Source organism: Drosophila virilis, chromosome 2 (assembly GCF_030788295.1).
Source record: "Drosophila virilis strain 15010-1051.87 chromosome 2, Dvir_AGI_RSII-ME, whole genome shotgun sequence".
In the NCBI taxonomy this organism is placed as follows: Eukaryota; Metazoa; Arthropoda; class Insecta; order Diptera; family Drosophilidae; genus Drosophila; species Drosophila virilis.
In genome coordinates, this window is record NC_091544.1 from 15,139,043 (window position 1) to 15,161,533 (window position 22,491).

At 40.4% G+C, this 22,491-nt stretch overlaps 11 protein-coding genes across 13 annotated transcripts; 7 read left to right on the top strand and 4 right to left on the bottom strand.

Annotated features, from left to right (window-relative positions):
• Positions 1–1,312: 1,312 nt before the first annotated feature.
• Positions 1,313–5,554, top strand: rdhB (retinol dehydrogenase B). Its single transcript, XM_002053743.4, has 5 exons — positions 1,313–1,648; positions 1,707–1,872; positions 1,934–2,060; positions 5,008–5,143; positions 5,255–5,554. The coding sequence occupies exons 1-5, from the start codon at positions 1,511–1,513 to the stop codon at positions 5,429–5,431; spliced, it is 744 nt and encodes a 247-aa protein (XP_002053779.1). The 5' UTR covers positions 1,313–1,510; the 3' UTR covers positions 5,432–5,554.
• A 408-nt stretch (positions 5,555–5,962) lies between these two features.
• Positions 5,963–9,866, top strand: Sar1 (Secretion-associated Ras-related 1). Of its 3 annotated transcripts, none has more exons than XM_015171605.3 (6): positions 5,963–6,106; positions 6,901–7,021; positions 7,339–7,458; positions 7,524–7,589; positions 8,984–9,219; positions 9,293–9,866. In XM_015171605.3, the coding sequence occupies exons 2-6, from the start codon at positions 6,979–6,981 to the stop codon at positions 9,407–9,409; spliced, it is 582 nt and encodes a 193-aa protein (XP_015027091.1). In that variant the 5' UTR covers positions 5,963–6,106; positions 6,901–6,978; the 3' UTR covers positions 9,410–9,866. The 3 variants fall into 3 exon arrangements, with proteins under 3 accessions (XP_015027091.1, XP_070063425.1, XP_070063426.1); XM_070207324.1 differs by lacking the exon at positions 5,963–6,106 and adding an exon at positions 6,243–6,261; XM_070207325.1 differs by lacking the exon at positions 5,963–6,106 and adding an exon at positions 6,584–6,608.
• Positions 9,639–11,810, bottom strand: JMJD6 (Bifunctional arginine demethylase and lysyl-hydroxylase PSR). Its single transcript, XM_002053741.4, has one exon. The coding sequence runs from the start codon at positions 11,718–11,720 to the stop codon at positions 10,503–10,505; it is 1,218 nt and encodes a 405-aa protein (XP_002053777.3). The 5' UTR covers positions 11,721–11,810; the 3' UTR covers positions 9,639–10,502.
• Positions 11,811–11,991: 181 nt separating this feature from the next.
• On the top strand, positions 11,992–12,715 carry Muted (biogenesis of lysosome-related organelles complex 1 subunit 5). Its single transcript, XM_032436212.2, has 3 exons — positions 11,992–12,146; positions 12,205–12,476; positions 12,545–12,715. Exons 1-3 carry the CDS (start codon positions 12,125–12,127, stop codon positions 12,713–12,715), a joined length of 465 nt encoding a protein of 154 aa, XP_032292103.1. The 5' UTR covers positions 11,992–12,124.
• A 13-nt stretch (positions 12,716–12,728) lies between these two features.
• Positions 12,729–13,676, top strand: LOC6630916 (uncharacterized). The gene is made up of 2 exons (XM_002053739.4): positions 12,729–13,305; positions 13,370–13,676. Exons 1-2 carry the CDS (start codon positions 12,729–12,731, stop codon positions 13,654–13,656), a joined length of 864 nt encoding a protein of 287 aa, XP_002053775.1. The 3' UTR covers positions 13,657–13,676.
• Positions 13,674–15,126, bottom strand: LOC6630915 (zinc finger protein-like 1 homolog). The gene is made up of 5 exons (XM_002053738.4): positions 14,841–15,126; positions 14,665–14,776; positions 14,404–14,597; positions 14,145–14,343; positions 13,674–14,075 (listed from the first exon to the last, which is right to left on the bottom strand). Exons 1-5 carry the CDS (start codon positions 14,940–14,942, stop codon positions 13,780–13,782), a joined length of 903 nt encoding a protein of 300 aa, XP_002053774.1. The 5' UTR covers positions 14,943–15,126; the 3' UTR covers positions 13,674–13,779.
• On the bottom strand, positions 15,001–16,661 carry Polr3F (RNA polymerase III subunit F). Its single transcript, XM_002053737.4, has 3 exons — positions 16,520–16,661; positions 15,942–16,340; positions 15,001–15,880 (listed from the first exon to the last, which is right to left on the bottom strand). Exons 2-3 carry the CDS (start codon positions 16,332–16,334, stop codon positions 15,392–15,394), a joined length of 882 nt encoding a protein of 293 aa, XP_002053773.1. The 5' UTR covers positions 16,335–16,340; positions 16,520–16,661; the 3' UTR covers positions 15,001–15,391.
• On the top strand, positions 16,492–17,589 carry LOC6630913 (uncharacterized). The gene is made up of 2 exons (XM_002053736.4): positions 16,492–16,626; positions 16,810–17,589. The coding sequence occupies exons 1-2, from the start codon at positions 16,537–16,539 to the stop codon at positions 17,161–17,163; spliced, it is 444 nt and encodes a 147-aa protein (XP_002053772.1). The 5' UTR covers positions 16,492–16,536; the 3' UTR covers positions 17,164–17,589.
• Positions 17,164–18,757, bottom strand: Rpt2 (26S proteasome regulatory subunit Rpt2). The gene is made up of 2 exons (XM_002053735.4): positions 18,613–18,757; positions 17,164–18,551 (listed from the first exon to the last, which is right to left on the bottom strand). The coding sequence occupies exons 1-2, from the start codon at positions 18,613–18,615 to the stop codon at positions 17,235–17,237; spliced, it is 1,320 nt and encodes a 439-aa protein (XP_002053771.2). The 5' UTR covers positions 18,616–18,757; the 3' UTR covers positions 17,164–17,234.
• A 92-nt stretch (positions 18,758–18,849) lies between these two features.
• LOC6630911 (cytochrome P450 307a1) lies at positions 18,850–21,174 on the top strand. The gene is made up of 2 exons (XM_032436171.2): positions 18,850–19,208; positions 19,275–21,174. The coding sequence occupies exon 2, from the start codon at positions 19,330–19,332 to the stop codon at positions 21,034–21,036; it is 1,707 nt and encodes a 568-aa protein (XP_032292062.1). The 5' UTR covers positions 18,850–19,208; positions 19,275–19,329; the 3' UTR covers positions 21,037–21,174.
• A 120-nt stretch (positions 21,175–21,294) lies between these two features.
• LOC6630255 (uncharacterized) lies at positions 21,295–22,454 on the top strand. Its single transcript, XM_002053733.4, has 2 exons — positions 21,295–21,656; positions 21,718–22,454. Exons 1-2 carry the CDS (start codon positions 21,381–21,383, stop codon positions 22,282–22,284), a joined length of 843 nt encoding a protein of 280 aa, XP_002053769.1. The 5' UTR covers positions 21,295–21,380; the 3' UTR covers positions 22,285–22,454.
• Positions 22,455–22,491: the final 37 nt, after the last annotated feature.

The window sequence follows — 22,491 nt, forward strand, 5'->3', positions numbered from 1 at the left end:
GAGTGCATTTTTAGATGAATTTTTGAATTGCATTTTGCATTTTACAATTGCCGCTTCACTTTCTTGCTGCATACAAATTATACCCAACATCTGAAGGCTAGTTGGGGTATATTTCAATAAGTTGAAATTATTTTATAAACTGAAGTCGTAATCTAACAAATGTATACGCACGCTTAACTAAAATTCGAACCTTAAAGTATTTAATTCACGCCAGGTTTCTCTACGCTCTGTTGACAGTCTGGTTATTTAAACAGCACAAGAATTTCTCATTGTAAAAAGTAAAGTTGTCACAATGCTTGATAAGCCGCTGAAGTTGACCAACACTGGCACTAGACTAATCAGAGTTTGTCGCGTGTAAGGATTTTCGGGCAAATCAACATAAGCACTTTTTAACACGAGGTATCTCATAGTCTACTAGAAAACTCTAGGTTTTGTAGTGCATACTGATAAATATCATCTCTGATTTGCTTGACAGCAGCTTTGCTGCTCCGGACTCAGTCGGGCGTGGCAAGTACTCTCAGCTTGCTGGGAGGCCATAAGAATGCGGTAGGCAGCTGAAACCGAAGCTGCTGTTGAGTAACAACAAAAATATGATAAGGTTTACCGCATGAACGAAACCGTTTCAAGCAGAAGGCACTATCAGAAGCAAATAAAATATATGTAATAGACATGATGTACCCAGAAACATAGGTAGGCAAATCGCTGTGGCAACAGTGCGCACTCTGACATGACTAACCAGTTGGAAAAGAGCCCGCAGCCTTAGCGAGTGCCCACTGTCCACATTTAGTTGTGCAATATGGAAATGCATAAGCCGCAAGTGTCAACCACTGGAGATTAGTGACAAAACAAAACCAAAGCCGCCACACAAAATGAGAATTTCATTTTGTATCAAATTTCTACAAAGCAGGTATGAATGGCTATGCCTGACTAGAAAATTCCCTCTTAATACTGACATAAATATGCTGAGAACTATGGAGCTTAGCATATAAGTATATTTTATTATAAAAATATATAAGCTTAGTGAGCTGGAGGTTCATATTCAATTTCAGAATTTCTTCAGGCAAAATTTGGTTTATCTGCTGCTAAGTTTTACACGAATATTGCCTAGATATGTGTATCAAATATATTGATAACATATTCCAAACATTTTAATAAAACTATTCGCATCAAATATCAAAAAAAATCTATATGCTGCCTCTACTGAATCTTACTGCATGCACAGGGTATACAGGCAACACCCAGCTGTCAGTAAGGTGGGAGGCCTTAAAATAGAGCACAATATGACAAGAGTTAATTGTAAACAATTAAATGCGATAAGTGCAAGTCTGCAAAGTCAATCGAAGCGAGCGCAGACCCTGAACTATTCAATTGGCAAAGCCGCCGACCGAGCGAATAGGCAACTGCTGCGATTGCTCTGGCTGCGATAGCGTACAGCCTCCGAGATCAGTTGCTCTAGGCACACGCAGCTGTTGGGTTATCTCTGGCGAGCGCTGTCAATCTATCTATCGACATGGACAGTTTCTACTGGCGCAACAAGGTGGCTGTCATTACCGGCGCCTCGGTGGGCATTGGTGCCAGCACGGCGTTAGCTCTAGCCAATGCTGGCATGGTTGTGGTGGGCCTGGCTAGGCGCGTCGATCTGATCGAGGTGAGCGTCCTGTTTGCAGTTCTTTGAAATAGCTTTCACTGCAGGGCTGACGTTGCAGGCTCTCAACGCTCAAGTGACTGGCGAGGGCAAAATCTTTGCGCGTCAATGCGATCTCAGCGATGATGAGCAGCTGATCAGCACCTTTAACTGGATACGCGAGCGTTTCTATTGCATACATGTGCTCGTCTGCAATGCGGGCATACTTAAGGCGAATTTTCTGAGTGGTAAATCCGGTCAGATTGTGAGCTAAATATGCGAAAGAACTGCAATATGCTTTACTCCTAGAATCACCAACCAAGGACATTAAGGAACTATTCGATTTGAATGTGGTCGCCACCGCGAGCTGTTTGCGCGAAACTCTCAAGCATATGGCGGCAACAAAGGTGCGCTGCCACATTATCGTTATAAACAGGTAATTTGAAAATCATTTTTTAATTTACTATTAACAAGATTCACACAATTCAACAAATATTGCTAAGCATATGTAACCAAATTTAAGTTGACAGTCGATTTCGATTTACAAAAGCGATACTTCATTTGTTTTACAAGTGTTGTAAAATTCTCATTATCTTAGCGAGGTATATTTTCCAACACCATCAACTTTTACGATATGTTAAGCTCTGCTTAAGTGTTGTTTAACACTCAATATTTAATCATTTAAAAATGTTTATTTTCTTTATGCAGCCTTCTTGAACACGTTCACTTTAAATTTTCGAAAACAAAGGAGATTTATTTTGATAACTCCTCTTTCTGGTAACTTTCCGTAACAATTTCATTAATTTGGGATTTTCTTCAATAGTTAAAATGTCCAATGCTAATGAATATTGTTTGGCTAGAATTCTCTGCTGTTAGCTTGTCAGTTTGGCTCGATAATTAAATAGGACACACGTTAGGCATGCCGCCAAGTCACAAAACCAATACACTCGACTGCAAATGACAACAAATTTCCATTCAAATTGCCTGATTGCACTACAGCATTAGCACAATTATCGCTTAGCATAGTTTGAAGGGACGAGAGTATGTTTTCGTTTTGTAAATGATGTTTGTCCAGCTAAAATAGCAAAATGAGTCTTAGGCTTAAATTGTTGGTCATGCATCATCACAATGCACTTACGCACACTGAAACCCACTAACACACACACACACTCGCAGCTTGCACTTGTATTTGCTTAATAGCAGTTGCTTGCAATGGACAAACAACTGACCAAAGTTGCCTTGAGTGCCAAAGCATTGCGAAAATTATGTCCGTATTTAGTATATTGTGTATAAGTGCGTGTGTGTGTGTGTGTGCGTGTCTAGGGGGCTAATGAAAGTGCAAATAGTGCGATTGGCCAGTGTTGGGCAGCACATGCATTTTTCATGAGCTGTGCTTCGGCATTGTGTGGAGACGAGACGATTGCGCGTTATTTAAATTAAATTAAAAGCCATGGCACAAACAAGCAAACATTTATTGATATTTAAATGTTGCGATTCCCGCAATTACTGTTCTGTTCCGTTGTTGCTGTTGTTGTTGTTGTTGTTGATGCTGCTTTGCGGTTGCTCTGTGCATTAAAAGCTTTGCATTTGCATCGCCATGGCGAAAGTGTTTCCGCAAATATCAGCAACAACAACAACAACTCAATTATTCAACATAATTAAGTATTTTGCATTAAGCAGCCTGCATATAAATGTGCATTCGTCTGTGTGTGTGTGCGTGAGGGGGTGGGTGTTTGTGTATGTCTGCTGATTTTTATTTCATGAATTCCAATGCGCAACGCATTTAAAATCAAAATTAAGCCGCGTCATTTGATGCGCGCTTTGGCTTTAAATTAAAATTGAATTGATTTCGTTTTAATGGAACTTACTTGAAGGGCACACACACACACGCATAGACAGGTTTCAACAATTAGATGTGTAAACAATTAAATATAATTTATATTATTACGCATACGCACTGTGCGCCAGACATATGCCAAATTCAACATTTGGTCAAGCAAAACCAGACCTGCAGCTTGCCAATCAAAATCAATTACAAATTATTGAATATTGGTCAAATCGATCAGCAGGCAACTTCATGCAGCCACAGGCTTAACAAGTCAGGGCTAGCTCGGCCCCAGGCACAGTCTGCTTCATAAGTAGAGCAATTCTTTATCGTTCATAATTATTTTATTTATACGCAAATGCATATTTTTTGCCTGGCCGTTGGCACATGCTTGCGAATGAATTTAAATTGCTGTCCCCAGGCGCACAATTTGCTTTTTTAATGAGCAAAGAAAAAGACAGTCGCATATATTGGAATGCCCGCCGTAATCAAATACAATTGAGCAACAGCGTGCGGAGTGCAACAAAAGAAAACTCACGAGCTTCAACGTTAATTAATGAGAAAATTAATATAATGTGAATGCTGTTGGAAAAAAAAACCAAATTAATAAACCAAAAAGAAAGACGTCTTATTGGCACGCCGAAGATTGAATACTCTTGTAGAAACTGTTTTACGCAAAGGCCTGATGTCCGACCGATACTTCCTATGGGCCTCATATAATATATTAATGCGATTTAACAATATTTGACAGATATCTTAAAAAGCATAAAAAGATTCACATTTTGACTATGGATCCTTTGAAAGGCAAAGCGACCCAACTCGGTGAACTTGGACATACGTACTAAGAAACCAGTTTTTCTAAAAATAAGACAGACATCTGTTAATACTAATAAAGAATCTGCATAGACATAAAGACACTATGTTGTTGGAAAAGTCACCATCTGTGGTGACAAAATTACTATACCCTTAGCTAGAGTATAATCAGTGAAAACAACGACAAAAGGCGTACGCATGCATTGGGACGTTGCTAATGAACGAACGTCGTGGCGGGTAGGGGCTTGTGGGCGTGGCTGTGGGCATGTCCGTCAATATGCATTGCGCTTAATGTCAATGCAATAATATTAAGACTTAATTAATTAAAATTGCATGAGGATGCGCTGGCCGAGGACTCCAGTTGGCACCGCTGTTTGCACTTAATACTGCCTCAGACACTGTTAAATAAAAAGAAGTTTACGCAATGTTTGCATAAAATGCCCAACGACAACACTCGCCGGATTGAGGTTCCGGATGCCGGTGCCGGGTCCATGCACTCACTGCCTGCACAGGCTAGCGCCTCTTTCACACGCAGAAATCAACGACAGCTGTTGACCATCATTTTTTTCATGATGGATTCTGCAGTTGCCAAACGCAGTTGTTCTTGTTTCAAGCGCTTTCACTGCATACCAACGTTGACTTCACTTATTTTACATATCAAACATGCTTATTTCGATTTCCACTCCTTCTCTTACTCCATCTCTATCTCTCTCTCTCTCTCTCTTTCTCTCATGATTGGCGACAGCGTGCTGGGCCATCGCATACCGGAAGTGCCGGTGCCCTTATTCAGCGTTTATCCGGCCACGAAGCATGCAATTACAGCACTTTGCCAGACGGTGCGCCAGGAAATACATTTTCTCAAATTAAATATTAAATTAACGGTAAGTTAAATGCAGTGCATACATTGCACCCAACTGGGAGTAGGGTTTGGCGCTTGGAGCCCCGCATGTTATATGCAAACATATGTGACGCGTCTTCTTTCGCCCGCACAGAGCATCTGCCCTGGCATGGTGGACACCGATTTTCTGAATGTTTACTCTCAGGCTGTCGATGAATTGCCCAAGCTGCAGGCCGTCGATGTGGCCAAGGCAATTCTATATGCGCTCGACACGCCCGATGGAGTCCAGGTGGAGGATATTATTCTGCAGAAGATGCGGACAGTTGAGTGAAGCAGAAGTACATGGAAACAATTTAAAAAATTTTTAAATGTTAAATTAAATAAATGGATTTGCAAAAAGTGTCGTCTTTTGCCAAAAGGTACAATAAAGTCATTTTGATTATATAAAAACGTATCAGAAATTTATTTTTTTCTGTGGCTGAATGAATTAAGAATATATATAGTCTTTTTTGAAAGCAACCTACTCATATATAAAATAGCACCTTATTTACTTTCTCTTTTTGTTCAAAAGAAATATTTTAAACTAGCGCGCGCAATTTGCCAGTGCTCTAAGCCGAATAGCATTTTTTGCTCAATTGCAGCCAACTTTGCTCACTATCGTTGTTAAGTAAATTAGTATCGATTGTACTTAAGTCGATAACTCATCGATATATCGATAAGCGCACTTTAAATTAACAGCAAATAGAGAATATATAGAAAATATCAGTTTACTGGCAATAACATGTCTTCTATCATTTTTGTAGGGCACTGTTATTAAGCGATTGAGTCAGAAATTTGAATTTTACGAGCAAATATTTCCCTACTGTTCAAAACAGTCCGATAACATGTTGAGTGTTTCCTTCTTCTTATTTGTAACGAACTAGATGAACGACATTCGTTCATTCAGTTTAGTGAGTCGTTCGATTGAACTTATTCCGAACGATTCGATACAACGTGTGCAGAAAAAGTAATAAATAATAATAACTCGTAAATAATAAACGAAAAATGCATATAATGCACACGCATAGTTCAACATATTATACAGCGATCCATTGTAGCTAGTGCAGCAAAGCGACGCGGCAACGTGCAATCAAAAGACCGAATCCAGAGGCAACTAGAAATGTGTGTGTCCACGTAGTGCAAAATCAGATTGTCATGTCTGCTGTTTTTATACATATAAAGCCAGTCCAATAAATTGAATGGCGCGAGCGCCAAGGGTGCGGCAAATTGACATATTTGTGGGGCACACAGAGTATGCTTAGCTCCAAAGTGCAAGATTACGAAATTAACAAAAATTTGATGAAAATTACAAAGTATTATGCGTGTTAACCACGTACATAATACACATACATACATGCATACAAAGCCGTAGTCGCTAACACACACAAACTTACACGCATGCAAAGAAAGAAAGTGCTGCCTAGAGCTTGACAAAGAACCTAAACAGGTTTTTAACCTAATTATAATCGGTCAGATATTGTTTCCTGAGCGCAACAGCATTTTTCATTTTAATTATGTCAAGGCTGCTTGCACTCGCATCCAAAAAAAAAAAAAACCGGACGTTAAGCGTTTGCTATACAATTAGTACTTGACTTTGGTCGCATTTAGGTTACGAACGAGACAGCAAATTGATTATTATTAACAAAAACAGTGCCGCGTCGTGTTTCACTGCAGCTGGACATTGAACTTGCTACGCATATTCACATTCTCCTTGTCTTGCTTTGTGTTTACCCCATTTTCCAATTTTTTTTTTTTTTTCAGTAAAGCACCGCACTTCCCCCCAACAAACACACACTCAGCCTTTTGCTACTCCCGCAAGAAACCACAGCACAAGCCAAGATGTTCATTTGGGACTGGTTCACGGGTGTTCTCGGATACTTAGGTAAGCGTCTGGGCCAAATGGAATTTGACATTGCTACATGAGCGATTTTTCTTGAGCGTTTGCCAACAAATCCGCAGCACCAACAACAACATCAATAGCAACAGCCGAAGCAGACAACAAAAGCTAAACGAAATGTTTCAGCTGTATGCGGGTCAATTTGATGCGTGTATTGGTGAAGCTGTTGGTTTTTAATTAATGTCGATTTAGTTAAGTCGGTTTGACCTTAACATTGGCATTGACTGGCAAACGCTCAGGCTATTATTATTTTTATTTGAATTATATATTAATAATCATTGAAAACCATTTGAAATACCCAGGTCTATGGAAAAAGTCCGGCAAACTATTGTTCCTTGGCTTGGATAATGCTGGTAAGACCACATTATTGCATATGCTCAAAGATGATAAGCTGGCGCAGCATGTGCCAACACTGCATCCAAGTAAGTCTTAAATGCAGCTACTATATTATGTATTACAATAAAACGTCTTTATTTGCCCCGCTTAGCATCCGAGGAGCTGTCCATAGGCAATATGCGTTTCACTACATTCGACTTGGGTGGACACACTCAGGGTAAGTTAAGGTCGGATTAAAGACGGAACAATTCGAAAAGATTCCGCATATTCAATCATCTAAGACCTTATTAAAATCATAAATAATGCGCATGTTAAAACGTGCTCTTTCTCTAAATATAGCGCAATGCATATACATAGCACAAAGACAGCACAGAAAAACAACAAAACAATCAGCGTAAAATATAGCACAGGGGGGCACCCATACTAGCAGCAAGCGAAACACGTTGTAATTTTTGCCAGTTGTTGCGTTCACTCTTTTAGCAAAAAAAAAAAAAAACAAGAACAGCAAATGTCTAAAGATATATATAGATATATCTGCATGTAAGGCATAGTTAATCTGTATTACGACAAAACAGATATCTACCATATAGGAAACTAATTAATACATATGCTTGAAACTGGAAGCTTTTATAAATAGTTTGCTCTTGAACACAATTTTGCTACTGTGGTCAACAACCGCTTGTAATTGTTATACAATAATTATAACTATGCTTCATTGTACAGTGAAAACTCTACTAACGGACCGTTTCCTTTATTGGATACGAACTTGATCCTTACTTTTACAACTTCGCTAATTGTCGTTTGTTATATACTCGGTCAAACTATAAGAAAATTTTACTGATAGTATCAATGAATATTCGCTGTAAATTCAAGTAGAATATTCAAAAACGAACAAACAATGTAATATTCAAATTTGTAACAGTTTGTGTTATATCAAACTTTAAACGCTTTTCAATCGGTTCGAAGATCGATTTTCAGAACAGGCAAATCGAGTGGTTTCATTAACATTTGATAATATAAAAAAAGTTAGGCAAAGCTAAAGATAATATGTTGGCTTAGACCGTAAATCGAACCATTGATTTTGATTCCCTTAAACTGATAACCACTGTGCCTGGAATAATTATTAGAAAATGTGCTATATCAAGCAGACTGGCCTAAGTTGCCGTATCAAATATAAAAACTGCACAAGATCAACAACAAATATAAGCACATGCATATAATATACTATACTGTTAGTATATATAAGAATAGCTCAAGTCTATATAATAAAGCTGGAAAGTGTTAGATGGCGCAAACTGGCTAGCGAGTGCGCATATATACATACATATATTATTGATAAGCGAGCAGCGAGGCGCAGCTCACGTATATCACACATATAATAGAGGTCTAAAGAGCCCAAGTAGCGCTGTCAGCGTTACGCTCGATTTTTAGACAGAGCCGTATTTGCTTTGCGTGAGAGACACTAAACAGTCGAGCGTCAGCGTTATGATAATAAAATCGTGACTGATATCAATGGGGGCGGGAGCGGCATGTTTGTGTTTGATTTAGTCATGTAATTGGGCTGTTTAGATAAGTCTGTTCAGTTACTAATTTGTGTTTGCTTTGTTGCAGCACGTCGTGTTTGGAAGGACTACTTCCCAGCTGTAGATGCCATCGTATTTTTGATAGACGCCTGGGATCGCGGCCGCTTCCAGGAGAGCAAAAACGAGCTGGATTCGCTGCTCACAGATGAGGCGCTCTCCAACTGCCCCGTGCTCATATTGGGCAACAAAATTGATAAGCCTGGCGCGGCCAGCGAGGATGAGCTGAGAAATGTGTTCGGACTGTATCAGTTAACGACCGGCAAGGTATAGCTACACTAGTTTAATATTGTCTCTCAATATATTTAATTAATATTCTTTTTTGGTTACGGCATCGCAGGGCAAAGTTGCACGCTCCGAATTGCCTGGTCGCCCATTGGAATTGTTTATGTGCTCCGTGCTAAAGCGACAGGGCTATGGCGAGGGTTTCCGTTGGTTAGCGCAGTATATTGATTAAGTCATGATTAACATAAACCACAAAGTAACAAACAGAATTCAACAACCACACAACAAAACAAAGAACTTGGCTAACAACAAAACAAATATAAATTTAGAATGGACAAACAGAAACGACAGTAAGCAAATCGAAGCTGCGAGCGCAATTTCCAATTTCTACACAATGATAAACAATAGATCGTAAATGAAAACAAAAGGAACTAAATTAAAAAATAAAGCAAAAAAAAAAATATTTTTTAATAAAAACAAAGTGCAAAACCTCTTCTAAAAATTCAACGTAGACGCACGCAGGTCGCCAATAAGAAATAAAAAACGGGAAACTTATGGAATGCGTGGGAGAAGCTTTTAAAAATAATTATGTATGAATAATAAATTGTAGCAAATTAAAAGGTGATTTTTTAAGGACCATGTGCTTGCTTATGTTCCATAAATAAATTTTATTATTTAAACATTTTAAATAGCCTGTCAAATTTTTTAATTTTTGGTCTTTTGCTATTTTTCTATATTACTTGCCGATTTATTTTCCACGACCAATTTAATTTGTTGCTACATCTTTTAAGTTACATGGGAAACAATTTATAAGAATGCAAATTTACAATAAAAAGATGACACATTTTTGTATAAAACCAATTAAACGCATTTTTAACGCCCAAGCAGAAGGAACCTTAGTCTAGATCATTAAGATCACATTTCACTAGAAACCGGAATATATATTCCATCAACGAAACGCAGTGCAGATTTTTACAAATATATTGAATTTATTTATGTTGCATTTAAGTCGTTGGCGAATTATCCTTGGCGGATCAACTTGAAATTAATTAAACATCAAATTGACTATTTAGAGCTAATATTAAGCGGCTGTTTGGTCTAGCCGGGGATAATTCATAGTTTATTTTTACAGCAACACGTTTACTTGTCTATGTAGAAAAATATTACTAAAACATGCAGAAATGATCAGGGTCAGGATTGCGCTGCTAGCTTGGGCGGGATGTGCGGTCGGACGAACGTTGACAGCGCGGCACGCGACCGCAGAACAACAGTTGACGATGAAACAGCCGCAAAAGCAGGCTATTCCTTTTCGCTTTCTGTTGACATCAAGACCGCGAAGAGCCCATGGCACCTCCGCCATCACCGCTGCCGCCCATGCGCCGTTTTTTCTTTTTCTTGGCTGTGAGACTTTCCTGGCCGCTATCCGTATTTGAATCGGCGTCCGCCTCAGTCTCCGATGATGAGGAACTGCTGGACGAGGAGGATGAGCTCGAATTGCTCGAGCTATCGGAGGCGAAACCCGTGCTTTCGTTTATATTAATACTTTCGGCTATTTGAGCCAACTCTGGCCGCTGCTCCCGCAGCACACGCAGCCATTTGCGAGACAATTTGGGGCGACCGCGCACCGTCTTGTGCCACACACACGGAAAGTTCGTAAAGCTACAAAAGTTCTGCGTTATCGCAATGGTATCGTCCAGATTGAGCACCACATGCCACCAGCCGCCAGGCACAAACACCGTCTCGCCAGCACACTGTAGCACCTCGATGGGTTTGTATTCCTGCGGCCACGAGGGCAGCTGGGTGCGCGGATAAATTGTGCTAAACCAGGTGATGGCCTCGTCGCGCTGCTTGCCGCCCATAGCGCTGGTGACCTTCAGCAGGTCCTTGGGCGTGTGCGTGGGAAATAAGCACCACCGCTTGTGACCACGTATTAACGTATTCCAGGCACTGGTACCCAATGGATCAATATGAATACCAGTGCCGGAGCGAGCTGGACCCATTACAAACCATCGATATGGCGGGCGACGATCCTCGCCGCAATACTTGAAGAGATCATCGCGAAAATATTTGGGCACCGTATAATCCTCCAGCAGCTTTCGCCGACGATGATGCTCGCCAAAGCTGCTATCAAATATGTAAAGCGGACTATCGTCGCGAGTCCCTTGCATATATTCCACATAGTATTTCATTTTCATCTTGACGCTATATCCTTCATTATCCTCGCCGCACTTGAATTTCTGGTTGCGATACTTCTTGGCAAGCCGGGAGAGCGTCCACTTCTCCTGGGCCAGCCAGCCGTCGGCACAACCGGTTATTATTACGGGCAGATATGGGCGCTCGTAGCGTTCAATGAATTCATCACATGTTATTGTTGCATTATCAATTCTTTCCAGGTTATCCGTAAAGTCCCAAAATGGCTCAAACTTCTCATAATAGCGCATCGCAATCCACGCGGTATCTCCATCCAATTCAGGACGGGCCTTGCGTTTCACGTCACGCGTACGCTTTCGTGATCGTTTCGGCAGTTTAAATTCTTCGCTCATAATGAGAAATTCAGAAAATATAAACGAAATGGTAATTGGGCAGTTGGTGGATGACTTTCTGCACGTCGCATTCAGAGCGAATGCAGATGAGTTGCAAATACGGTATCGATATATAATTCTTCAAAAATGAATGATTTCTGTGATATCGATTTTTTGCTGAAAGCGTAGTTCAATTTGAATTCAATGCAATAGAAATTTCTTAATACTTAATTATACAACATTTTGCCATACAGACCACTTTAGGCAGCAGCAAATTGCTTTCCATATTTTTTATTTCAAATTTGTAGATTAACTTTTGCAGGAATGTCACCAATGTCAGAAATTTATCGATAGTCAATTGCGGTATATCGTCGGCCCACTCATGTGACAGAAGCAAAAAAATAGGAGTTTTATGAAGAAAAATAATGATAAGCCAAGTTGGAAGAGGTACGTTTTGGAGAACTATTCCTCGCTAACGTATATAAGTTGAATTAAACTCTTACAGAGTTATACAAGGTGCCGCATCGCATTTTAGACCATCGCGTATTTGTTAACGGCGAAATTGAAACATTTTTGGATAATTTCGAAGTAAAACGCAACGATAGCGAAGTCGAGAAACTTTTTCAGGTCACCGAAATTGTGGGCTCACTTAAATACGACCTCTCAGAGCGGTGCATTGCATTAGGTAATCAAAAGCTTACCGAACTTGCCACAGGTGTTAACAATTTGCTTGGTGGCGTTGAGGCGCTTCTGGACAAAGCCAAAGTTGAACGAACAGTGCGTATATTTAACTAATAATCAAATATTTACCAACAGAATTGTGAGTAATCTTTTTATGTACCCAGCCCAGCGCGAATCTACAAGAGGCAAGACTTGCACGTGAGCAACGTAAAGCAGAGTTTATAAACAATCTGCAGCACAGTTATCAAAGAATTGATAACTCATTCGAGGAAAAGGAGGAGGAAATAGCCGAACTTTACTCGGACTTGCAACTTAAGCTAAACATTAACAAATAAGTAGGCCAGCGGAATGCTGAAGTCAACTATTGTGGACACTCGTGTGCGGCTCCGGCCATCCAAGAAGTTGTTGGAATCGCTAAACGCACAGAAGGAACATCTGAAAGAGCTGCCGGCAAATGTGGCCACTGCACTGGAGAAAAACGGCTACAGCGTTCCGAAAAGTATCAGAATCTTGAAAGACAGTGAGCTTGTCTTCAAGCGACCACAGATTGATACAAAGCTGCTGGATAAACTAACAGCAGATGTCCCAGACGTGCCCCAAGAAACAGCTGAAGCCCCAGAGAAAGAGCAGGAACAGCAGCAGCGGCCAGTTGATGGCCACTTTTTATATCTGAACGACTTGCACTGGCTTAACTCAACTTTGACTGAGCTGCGCAAAAACAATGTAATTAATGTATTTCTCTATGAGCTAATTGAAAGTTGCGAGCTCATACTTCCAGAGAATGAGTTTAAGCCGCGTAATCCCGAGCTTGAGGCGCGTTGCCAGCGCTTGCGCGAGGAGCAGCAAAATCGTGAATACCAAAAGATGACCAAAAATGTTGATGCAACTCTGAAGCATGTTCCCGAGGACACCGTTGCCTATCAATGTGAGTTAATCAATCAGGTTAAATCAATCTAATTAAATCTAGCTAATGCTCGTCTCTCTTGCAGTAAAAAGCATCAATAAGCAAATCATAGCCGTGGCTCAGTTCATCTTCTCGGTAGCGGCAGGATTTACGTTTGGTTTCTTTGGTGTCAATTTGATGGTCGGTCCCCTGCCCTTTGGTTTTCGAATCCTGCTTGGTGTCATTGTAGCATTAGTTATAGCGCTGGCTGAGATGTATTTCCTAGCCAAGAAGCTGCACGAATATGATGAGGTCCTGGATGCGCCCAAACGTAAAACTCCCAACTCGCCTAAAGTGAGCGGCGTGCAAAACATTAAGCCGCATGTTGATTAAAAAGTAACTTTAAAAGCTTAGCGTTAAGTTTTTTTTTTGCAATATTTGGGTTAGATAAATAAGTTTTGATTTTAACAGAGGAAGGGAAGGGCTTTTCGATATATGTTGACAATACACATACATTTATTCGTAGTGGTTCTGGTTGGGGTTTGGATTATTCCAGCTGTCGTCCAAACTTTCGTTGCCACCGCCTCGACCTAGCAGTGCCATTAAATAGATGAACACAATGAAGGCCAAAATGCCACTGAGTGCCAAGAACCAGGTGCGACGCCAAGGCGGACGTGATGACGGTGCATAAAAGCGACGCGTCCATCGCGAGAATAGCTCAGCCGGTGTGCGGCGCTGGTATTTATTATCATCACGATCCGTGCCACCTATGGGCGGCTGGCGCGGCATTAAAGGACGCCGGCTGCTGGTTCCTAATAAAATAAAAAAGCAAAAGAAAATGGTTTAAAATGGCACACAGATTGAAACAACGTACAACGGACCATGTAAATCGCCTGAGCTAGGCGGATTAAATGCATCCATTAACAGCACGGAATGTGGACTGGAGCTATCAACGCCTCCATTCGGTTTCATACGCTCACGCTCGCCAGCGGAATGATGATGCACTTTGGTTATGTTCGTAACGGCCGACTGGCTAGCAATAGCTTTTGACTTGAAACTATTGTTTTGATCATCTGAAAGCTGCAAATTGATTTATTAGCATGCAAACTGTTTAACTATCGCATCCCGTTGAGCATTTACCAAGGCAAGACCAAGTCCATTTCGTCCCCAGTTCACTTTTGCCAGATAGTGTTTGAGTGCATCTGCCACGGGTGAGACCAGATTAGATGTTGGAAATATTTCGACGCTACAACTTGGGCACTGATGGCCACTAGGCGCTGTATTAGCAGGCAAACCGGCTTGACGTGCATTCAAGCAATCCCAGTGATACACATCTAGGAATGAACATTAAATAATCGATGATCTTTCATTTCACGACTGCCACGGATACCAAGCACTTACGGTAACACACCAGACGTACACATTCGCCCTGCTCCAGGCCGGTGCCGCACAGCGTACAATTGGATATATAGTCGCTATCACGTAGCCATTGCAGATACGATTGCACTATGCACTATACGAGAGTAATTGATTGGTAAAAAGTTATTTATCACTTATAGATTGGGTTGCAAACCTACCTTGGGATGGCTCTGGACCATGCAGTGCTCACAAACATTTACTCTATGCTCGAAGCAGAATTGGTTTGTCACCAATCGTTTTGGACATTTGCAAAGTCCCATTGTGGATACTGAGGAGTTACTGTCTTTCCCTTTAATAAGCTTCGTATCGCACTTCAGCTAACAGTCGTAATTTACCTTGGACGCACAAATTTTTATAATCGCATATTTACTGTGAATAATTCTAAATTATTATTTTTTTTTTGTGCTTAGCTTTTGTTGGAATTTAATAACAGAATCGACAGCCACGTATTTATACTGTTTCCAGACCGAGCAAAATTCTATCGGACTTCCGATTAATCGATAAATTGTTTGTATGGGAACGCAGTTGGGTTTGGTTAGTATTTGAATGTACAGTACAAATTTTAAGTTGGGAAATGTTTTTCGCTTAATATGTAAGTTTGGCACCCATTAATGTATGAATATGTATAATGAACTCGAATGCTGTCAAAATAACTTCTGAATAAACACTACTTAAATTAGCGTAACAATATAAAACAATGTTTGCATTTTTACTCTAACCAATCGTTCATATATTGACAATTAATAGCGGTAACATCGCCACAATTGGAGCAATTCTTAATCACGGGGCATATGCCGCATGGCATCTGAACCAACCCAGGTGCCGGCAGAGGTAAATTAACCGCACGATACACGTACGTTCCATCTGATTGTAGTATACGTTCTGCGCTGCCATCATAGACTACGGTTTTCAGTATGGTCTCCAAATCATCCTCATCTAGATTGACTTTACTAATACCCAAATCTGAAATGAATTTGTGCACCTCCTTCACAGTGCAACAGGACATTTGCTTAAACGCCAGAGGTCCATCGCGTTTCTTTTCGGCACCCTCACGTTTCATTTGAAGAAATCGCAAGCATTGTTGGTTGAGCACATCCACGAACTCGACTTCAAAATCCTGGTCCTGATACCAGGCACCGCCCGTTACTGATCGATCTGCTTCCATGTTGTATAGCATATAGACTTTCTTTTTGCTGGCCTTGATTGGGAATATTCAAATGTAGTTCCTATGATTTCTTTTATAGTTAGCATTCACTTACATTCACGGATTTAACGGCTTTGATCAGTTTCTTTGTTTCCAGATTCTTGAGGATTTTGTTTAACTGTGTCATGTTCAAATTGGACTTCATGCGTATATCACGTATCCAAATGCCTTTGTTGCCGCCCTCTTCAACTATACTATAGACGATCTTCTCTTCATTATCAGCGTCTTTCGGTAGTGCGCTTTTCTTTTGGGGATCCTTGGCACGATAAATAAGTTTCTCTCCTTTCTTCAAAACCTCTATGCTCCCCTGCTTCAACAGTACATTGAGACCTTCGACCCGCGAAGCAGCGGACATATCCGACAATGCTTTGGTTAGGTCATCATTTGTCGCACCGCCCGGAATTCCTTGGATTACAGCGAGCAAAAGTTGAGCGATTTCGGCTGCCATGGTGATCTGCAATTGAAAAATTCAAAAAGATTGGTGGGCTTAATTATGTCAAATGTGGAGCAACACAGTAAATGAGGAGCATTTCTGTTATCAGGCTGCTAAGTAAGGGCATTGTGCACAAGCGAATGTTTTTGTTTTCAATAGACAAAATAAAATTAAGCTGTTGTATTTTTACAATAACTTACGATTTTGCAGTGCTAAAATGTCAGAAACACACAGTTCAGATGACGAAACTGATTTTAAGGCCGTCAATACAACTAATTACCAACGGATACAGGAAAAAGTAGAAAAGGTATGGTAATAGCGTGCTTCAAAGTGGGAACCGAGTTGCCTGTCAGCTTACTTTACGCGTCTGTTAATAAGAAGAAGAAGAAGCACTATGTTAAGTGTGCAGTCCCATAACTTCGAAATCAGCTGGGAATTTACAGGGCTTAATCCTGATATGAGAATACTGAATACCCTATATTTTCTACAGATAAATTATGCTGATGGAATTGCAGATGGACGCGAACAAGTGTTTCAGACCAGCTTCGACCAAGGCTATGTCGATGGATTACGAACAGGAATTGAATTAGCCAAGTTCCCGGCCTTTTTTGACGTACTCAAAACCTCAAATATGGACGAAACTTTATCAAAGGAGCATCTGGCCTACGAGGAAATGAAGTTATCAAACCCCACAGATAAAAGCCACTTTAAATATTTGGAGCATCAAAGCGAGCCACTTAGCGTTGTATCCGAAAAACAAAATGTCTATATAGACAATTTATTGGAGCACTGCGACGAAGCGCTGCAAAAGACAACAAATTTATTCAAGTCGCAAGCGAAATGATTTATGTGTTAACCTGATTTAATGCGTGTGTGTTTAGGAATTATAATATATTAACTGAAAGTTGATTTGACTTATAAATACAATCCCTCGGGCGTGCCTTCCTTCTTGCGGTACAAAACACTCTCCTTTGATTTTTTAAAGTCCTCATTGGTCACTTTCATGCGGCGCTCGCGCAATGCCATTAGACCAGCTTCTGTGCAAATAGCCTTAATATCAGCGCCAGATAGATCATCCTTGGCCATAATTAGCTCATTCAAGTTCACATCCTCAGCGAGCGTCATGCGCGAGGTGTGTATGGTGAAAATGCGTCGCTTGGTCTTCTCATCGGGCAGTGGGAACTCAATCTTACGATCAATACGTCCCGGACGTATAAGCGCCGGATCCAGCGTTTCAATCCGATTCGTTGCCATGATAACTTTAACATCTCCGCGAGAATCAAAACCATCGAGCTGATTGAGTAACTCCAACATGGTGCGCTGAATTTCGCGTTCTCCGCCCGAGTTGGAGTCATAACGCTTCGTGCCAACAGCATCGATTTCATCAATAAATACAATAGACGGCGCATGCTCCTCGGCCACGCGGAACAGCTCTCGCACCAACTTGGGACCATCTCCCAAGTACTTTTGTATAAGCTCTGAGCCGACAACGCGCAAGAAAGTCGCAGAAGTTTGATTGGCAACAGCCTTAGCGAGAAGAGTTTTACCAGTGCCGGGAGGACCATAAAGAATGACGCCCTTAGGTGGTTTAATGCCCATTTCCTCGTAGTATTCGGGATGCGTTAGCGGAAGCTCGACAGACTCTTTGATTTCTTGTATTTGCGTGTCCAGACCACCAATGTCCGCATAGGTTTCCTGTGGCGCTTTCTCCAGCTTCATAACCGTGACCATGGGATCTGTGTCGTCACTTAGAACACCCACGACAGCATGAACCTTGTGATTCAAGAGGACAGAGCAACCAGGCTCCAATTGGTCCTTGTCGACAAAGGACAGAATGCTGACGTAGTGCTCGGAACCCACGGATGTCGACACAATGGCATGGTTGTCATCGATAATCTCCTCTAGATTGCCCACAGACATTGGTGTGCCACGCAAGTCATCCACCTTGGAACGTTCTTCCTCGTTCTTCTCGTCTTGTGGCTTCAGGCGCTCCTGATTGCGTATAAACTCATCCTCCATCATAAGGTAATCCTTAATGCGCTCCAATTTCAGCAACTTTAGACGGCACCGTGTATGGGGCGTCACTTGCGGCAGCTTCATGGCCGCATCGGGACCCTTTGCGCGACGCTTCTTTTTGCCAACACGAGTCGGAATTGGTGGCTCATATTTCTTCTTTTTGTCTTTGTCATCCTTCTTGTCTCCAGTTCCACCTTGTGCCGATTGGTTTTGACCCTGCAAAACGCCAGCACTCAATTAAACTTATAAAACTAAGCCTTGTCACAGGCCGATTTACCATTTTGCGTGTCTTCTTTGATAAAGTCAAACGAAAATTATTTTATTTTGTCGGCAACACAAACAGATTTTTACTAGTCATAACCAACATGAAGTTGGCTGCGGCTACACTGCCAGTGTGTACACTTTGTAGCGAACATGGTTGCACGGCAAAAAGAAAATATTTTGGGCGCCTACTTTTAGTTTAAATTTAACATATTAATCAACACTTGTTTCGTTATTTATATATTATCTTGAGAATGCAATTATGTATTTTTGTTAGATAACAATTAACAGTGTAATAGGCGTTTAAATTACGATTGAAACGTTAGGAGCAGCCGTTGATAAACATTCCGTTGTTATGTACTTTTTAACATGGCATCACATTTAACATAGCATCTTATTACAGTAGTTATTTTCTACTCAACATATTCACCACAAAGAGGAAGGACATTGCAAGCAGATAACAAGTTTTTTAAAAATTAAATTAATTTAATATCTAGTTCAATGTTAGAAAACAAGAAAAATTAAATTTTCCGAAGATCCAAAGAATATACGCCAAGAGGCAGACGAAATAACTGAAATAACGTCTTCATTTTCAGTGATCGGCATTAACAGGTACATAATTATTAAGGCACCTGTAGATTCATGTACATGTAATAAATTTCTGTCAACTATTTTTAGATACCTGTAAAATTGTCTGCGTAACATTCTTCATCTAAATGTGTTATTGGCTATAATGATGTTGGAATTATTTTATTTAACCCTTGCAAGTTTAATAATTGTGCTCGTCGCGTCATACATATTTATAATATTCAAACGCACACGAAAAGTGATTGTACATTCAAACGAGGAAAATGTTAAACGTGAATTCGTTCAGGCACCTGGTCCACATCCTTGGCCCATACTCGGCAACTTGGATATAATTGGCCGTTTTGACAATCCCTTCAAGGGCTTTGGAACATTAGCAAATCATTATGGCGACATTTACTCCTTAACATTTGGTCACACACGCTGCCTTGTCGTTAACAACTTGGATTTAATACGAGAGGTCCTTAACAAGAATGGGAAATTCTTTGGCGGTCGGCCGGACTTTCTACGCTACCACAAACTGTTTGGTGGTGACCGTAACAACTCTCTAGCTCTGTGCGATTGGTCGCAGCTGCAGCAAAAACGCCGCAACTTGGCGAGGCGCCACTGCTCTCCGCGAGAATCATCCTCTTATTTCAGCAAGATGTCAGGTATTGGTTGTGCTGAAATTGACATTTTGATGGAAGAGCTGAAAAAAGTTATTATACCCGGACAGCCGCTCGATTTGAAGCCAGTTCTGAACGCAACATGCGCAAATATGTTTAGCCAATATATGTGTTCAATGCGATTTGATTATGACGATATGGAATTCCAACAGATTGTACAATTTTTCGATGAAATTTTTTGGGAAATTAACCAAGGGCATCCATTGGACTTTTTGCCATGGTTGTTACCATTTTACAAGCAACACACGAACCGCATTGCGTATTGGTCAACAACAATACGTAAATTTATTCTGGAGCGTGTTCTGAACCAAAGGGAGCTGAATATCGATACTGAGGAGCCGGACAACGACTTCACGGATGCACTACTGAAAAGTTTGATAGAAAACAAAAATATGTGTCGCAATACAATTATCTTTATGCTGGAGGACTTTATCGGTGGCCATTCAGCTGTTGGGAATTTGATAATGCTGGCTCTTGCCTATATAGCCAAGGATCCAGTTATTGGTCGAAATATTCAATGCGAAGCAGATGTTATCTCTCACAATGGAAAGCGCAATATTACTTTGGAAGACATGGAAGAAATGCCATACACCATGGCCACAATATTCGAAGTTCTGCGCTATTCATCATCTCCCATTGTGCCGCATGTGGCTACCGAGGATTCGGTTATTTCGGGATTCGGAGTGACTAAGGGCACAATTGTGTTTATAAACAACTATGTACTAAACATGAGCCAGGAAAGTTGGAGGAATCCCAATCACTTTTGTCCTGAACGATTTTTGGAGCAAAAATGTCCAAATAATGCTCAAAGATCATCAACGATTTCTGATAAGAGAAAATTCTCTGAAGACTCTGATTCAGGCGTAGAGTTCGAAAACGATAGTACATTTGGATTGCAATATTTGCATTTAAAAAACCTAAAAACGAAATCTGATGCAAATAATCAACTGACTGATGAACTACCAAAGTTTCGACTGAGAAAGAATCTTCCACAGTTTCTACCTTTTAGTATAGGAAAACGTACTTGCATTGGACAAAATTTAGTACGAGGCTTTGGTTTCATATTGCTGTCTAATATATTATTGCGTTATAATATAAGCAGTCCAGACATTTCAACGATTAAGATAAATCCAGCCAGCCTAGCGTTGCCCGCAAAATGCTTTCCACTCGTATTAACAGAAAGAATTTAAGCTTCACAAAATAATATTTTCAATATGCCTTTTGTTATAAAATTTAACTCTGCGAAAATGTAATTACCTCTACTGGTAGTTTTATTATAGGATAATGTAAATTGAAAATGGTTTGAACCTAGAAAAATAAAATACTTGAAATTAACAGTAATTTTAATGTTTTCAAAATAAACAGAGTATATCGATAGTCCAGCTTGTTTCACTAAAATATCGATATTCCCACACAAACGAACTAGCTTAGAGCTGAACTATAACATTTCAATGCTCAATATCATCTCTAACACAAACAACTCAAGTTTGTTGTTTGTTAAAGAAACCCGCGAAATTGTTAAAATTATAAATAAATGGCACAAAACCCAAAAAACATTGAGCTTAAGCTCCACGACGTCGACGTTTTAACAGCAGGAATTGTTGCTGAGTTTGTAAATAGCATACTGGACTTCCTGTTATTCCACCGCAGTCAAATTCCATTCGTCTATAAAACATACAAATATTATGTTGAGAAATGGGATGAAACTAATCAAACAGATAATGCACAGGAATCTTTTAAGCATTATCAGTTACAAAAGCAACGATCCTTGGCTAAGGAGACCAAGGAGGCCATCAGCAATATGCGAGAAGTAAATATAAACAACTTGAGCAACAGTAGCCAAAACTGAACAAAAATTGTTTTATTTTCAGCTAATACGAACTACATTTAAAAGCAGCAAAGCGGTAAAGAGTTTACGGTTTCTATTCGGGAACAACACATTCATGCCGGCAGAGTCCTACACAATACACATACCGCACACATCCATATCCAAATACCACGGTGATATGCACTCCATGGCAGACGGACCCATGAACCAAACACTTCTGCAGCTGCTCACTTGCGAGGATCTGTATGCGCTCTGGTCCACAGAGCTTAAGGCCACTAATGTTTTCCTGGAGCTCGAACTGATGACTCATGGAAAGGAGGCACAGATCGAGGCTTGGAAACTAATCCCTAAGGATGTTGTTAGCCAGTTGCCACGCAGTTGTAAGAATGTGCATTTGCATTTGTTGCATGGCAACGGGAAAGACAACGCAGGGCTGGAATGCTGTAAGCAGTTGGCCATATACGAGGATATTGCCATTTTGAATTTGCATCCAACAGATGGCAATGAGGAAGTGTGCATGAAGGAGACAGAGCAAGCGACTGGTTGGTGGCAGGCAGATGTCATAGTTCGCGGATTTAGAGCTCCCAAATACGACTTGTGGTCCAACTAACACCTCATAGACTTTAATTCACCATGTAGTGCCAAGATCTATTCATATAATTCGCATGTTTTTACTACATAATTGACAAAGGTAAAATTTCTTTTTCCTTTACCTTTGCAAATTTGAGAAATTTAAATTAAATAATGCATTTACTTAAATTAAATACATTTCAAATTGTTTGTTTGCAAGTGTCATCTCTAAAATGAACCCTCCACT

What these genes read in the sequence shown, in the direction of transcription:
- rdhB (XM_002053743.4), top strand. Translation starts at nt 1,511, where the DNA reads ATGGACAGTTTCTACTGGCGCAACAAGGTGGCTGTCATTACCGGCGCC. An exon ending in GGCGCGTCGATCTGATCGAG is followed by an intron (nt 1,649 to 1,706) that starts GTGAGCGTCCTG and finishes CTGACGTTGCAG; the next exon opens with GCTCTCAACGCTCAAGTGAC. An exon ending in CACATTATCGTTATAAACAG is followed by an intron (nt 2,061 to 5,007) that starts GTAATTTGAAAA and finishes GATTGGCGACAG; the next exon opens with CGTGCTGGGCCATCGCATAC.
- Sar1 (XM_015171605.3), top strand. Translation starts at nt 6,979, where the DNA reads ATGTTCATTTGGGACTGGTTCACGGGTGTTCTCGGATACTTAG. An exon ending in TGTGCCAACACTGCATCCAA is followed by an intron (nt 7,459 to 7,523) that starts GTAAGTCTTAAA and finishes TGCCCCGCTTAG; the next exon opens with CATCCGAGGAGCTGTCCATA. An exon ending in ATCAGTTAACGACCGGCAAG is followed by an intron (nt 9,220 to 9,292) that starts GTATAGCTACAC and finishes ACGGCATCGCAG; the next exon opens with GGCAAAGTTGCACGCTCCGA.
- JMJD6 (XM_002053741.4), bottom strand. Translation starts at nt 11,720, where the DNA reads ATGAGCGAAGAATTTAAACTGCCGAAACGATCACGAAAGCGTACGCGT.
- Muted (XM_032436212.2), top strand. Translation starts at nt 12,125, where the DNA reads ATGATAAGCCAAGTTGGAAGAG. An exon ending in GATAAGCCAAGTTGGAAGAG is followed by an intron (nt 12,147 to 12,204) that starts GTACGTTTTGGA and finishes AAACTCTTACAG; the next exon opens with AGTTATACAAGGTGCCGCAT. An exon ending in AAGCCAAAGTTGAACGAACA is followed by an intron (nt 12,477 to 12,544) that starts GTGCGTATATTT and finishes TTATGTACCCAG; the next exon opens with CCCAGCGCGAATCTACAAGA.
- LOC6630916 (XM_002053739.4), top strand. Translation starts at nt 12,729, where the DNA reads ATGCTGAAGTCAACTATTGTGGACACTCGTGTGCGGCTCCGGCCATCC. An exon ending in GGACACCGTTGCCTATCAAT is followed by an intron (nt 13,306 to 13,369) that starts GTGAGTTAATCA and finishes TCTCTCTTGCAG; the next exon opens with TAAAAAGCATCAATAAGCAA.
- LOC6630915 (XM_002053738.4), bottom strand. Translation starts at nt 14,942, where the DNA reads ATGGGACTTTGCAAATGTCCAAAACGATTGGTGACAAACCAATTCTGC. An exon ending in TGTACGTCTGGTGTGTTACC is followed by an intron (nt 14,598 to 14,664) that starts GTAAGTGCTTGG and finishes GTTCATTCCTAG; the next exon opens with ATGTGTATCACTGGGATTGC. An exon ending in ATGGACTTGGTCTTGCCTTG is followed by an intron (nt 14,344 to 14,403) that starts GTAAATGCTCAA and finishes ATCAATTTGCAG; the next exon opens with CTTTCAGATGATCAAAACAA.
- Polr3F (XM_002053737.4), bottom strand. Translation starts at nt 16,334, where the DNA reads ATGGCAGCCGAAATCGCTCAACTTTTGCTCGCTGTAATCCAAGGAATT. An exon ending in AAGCCGTTAAATCCGTGAAT is followed by an intron (nt 15,881 to 15,941) that starts GTAAGTGAATGC and finishes TTCCCAATCAAG; the next exon opens with GCCAGCAAAAAGAAAGTCTA.
- LOC6630913 (XM_002053736.4), top strand. Translation starts at nt 16,537, where the DNA reads ATGTCAGAAACACACAGTTCAGATGACGAAACTGATTTTAAGGCCGTC. An exon ending in TACAGGAAAAAGTAGAAAAG is followed by an intron (nt 16,627 to 16,809) that starts GTATGGTAATAG and finishes TATTTTCTACAG; the next exon opens with ATAAATTATGCTGATGGAAT.
- LOC6630911 (XM_032436171.2), top strand. Translation starts at nt 19,330, where the DNA reads ATGATGTTGGAATTATTTTATTTAACCCTTGCAAGTTTAATAATTGTG.
- LOC6630255 (XM_002053733.4), top strand. Translation starts at nt 21,381, where the DNA reads ATGGCACAAAACCCAAAAAACATTGAGCTTAAGCTCCACGACGTCGAC. An exon ending in CCATCAGCAATATGCGAGAA is followed by an intron (nt 21,657 to 21,717) that starts GTAAATATAAAC and finishes TTTTATTTTCAG; the next exon opens with CTAATACGAACTACATTTAA.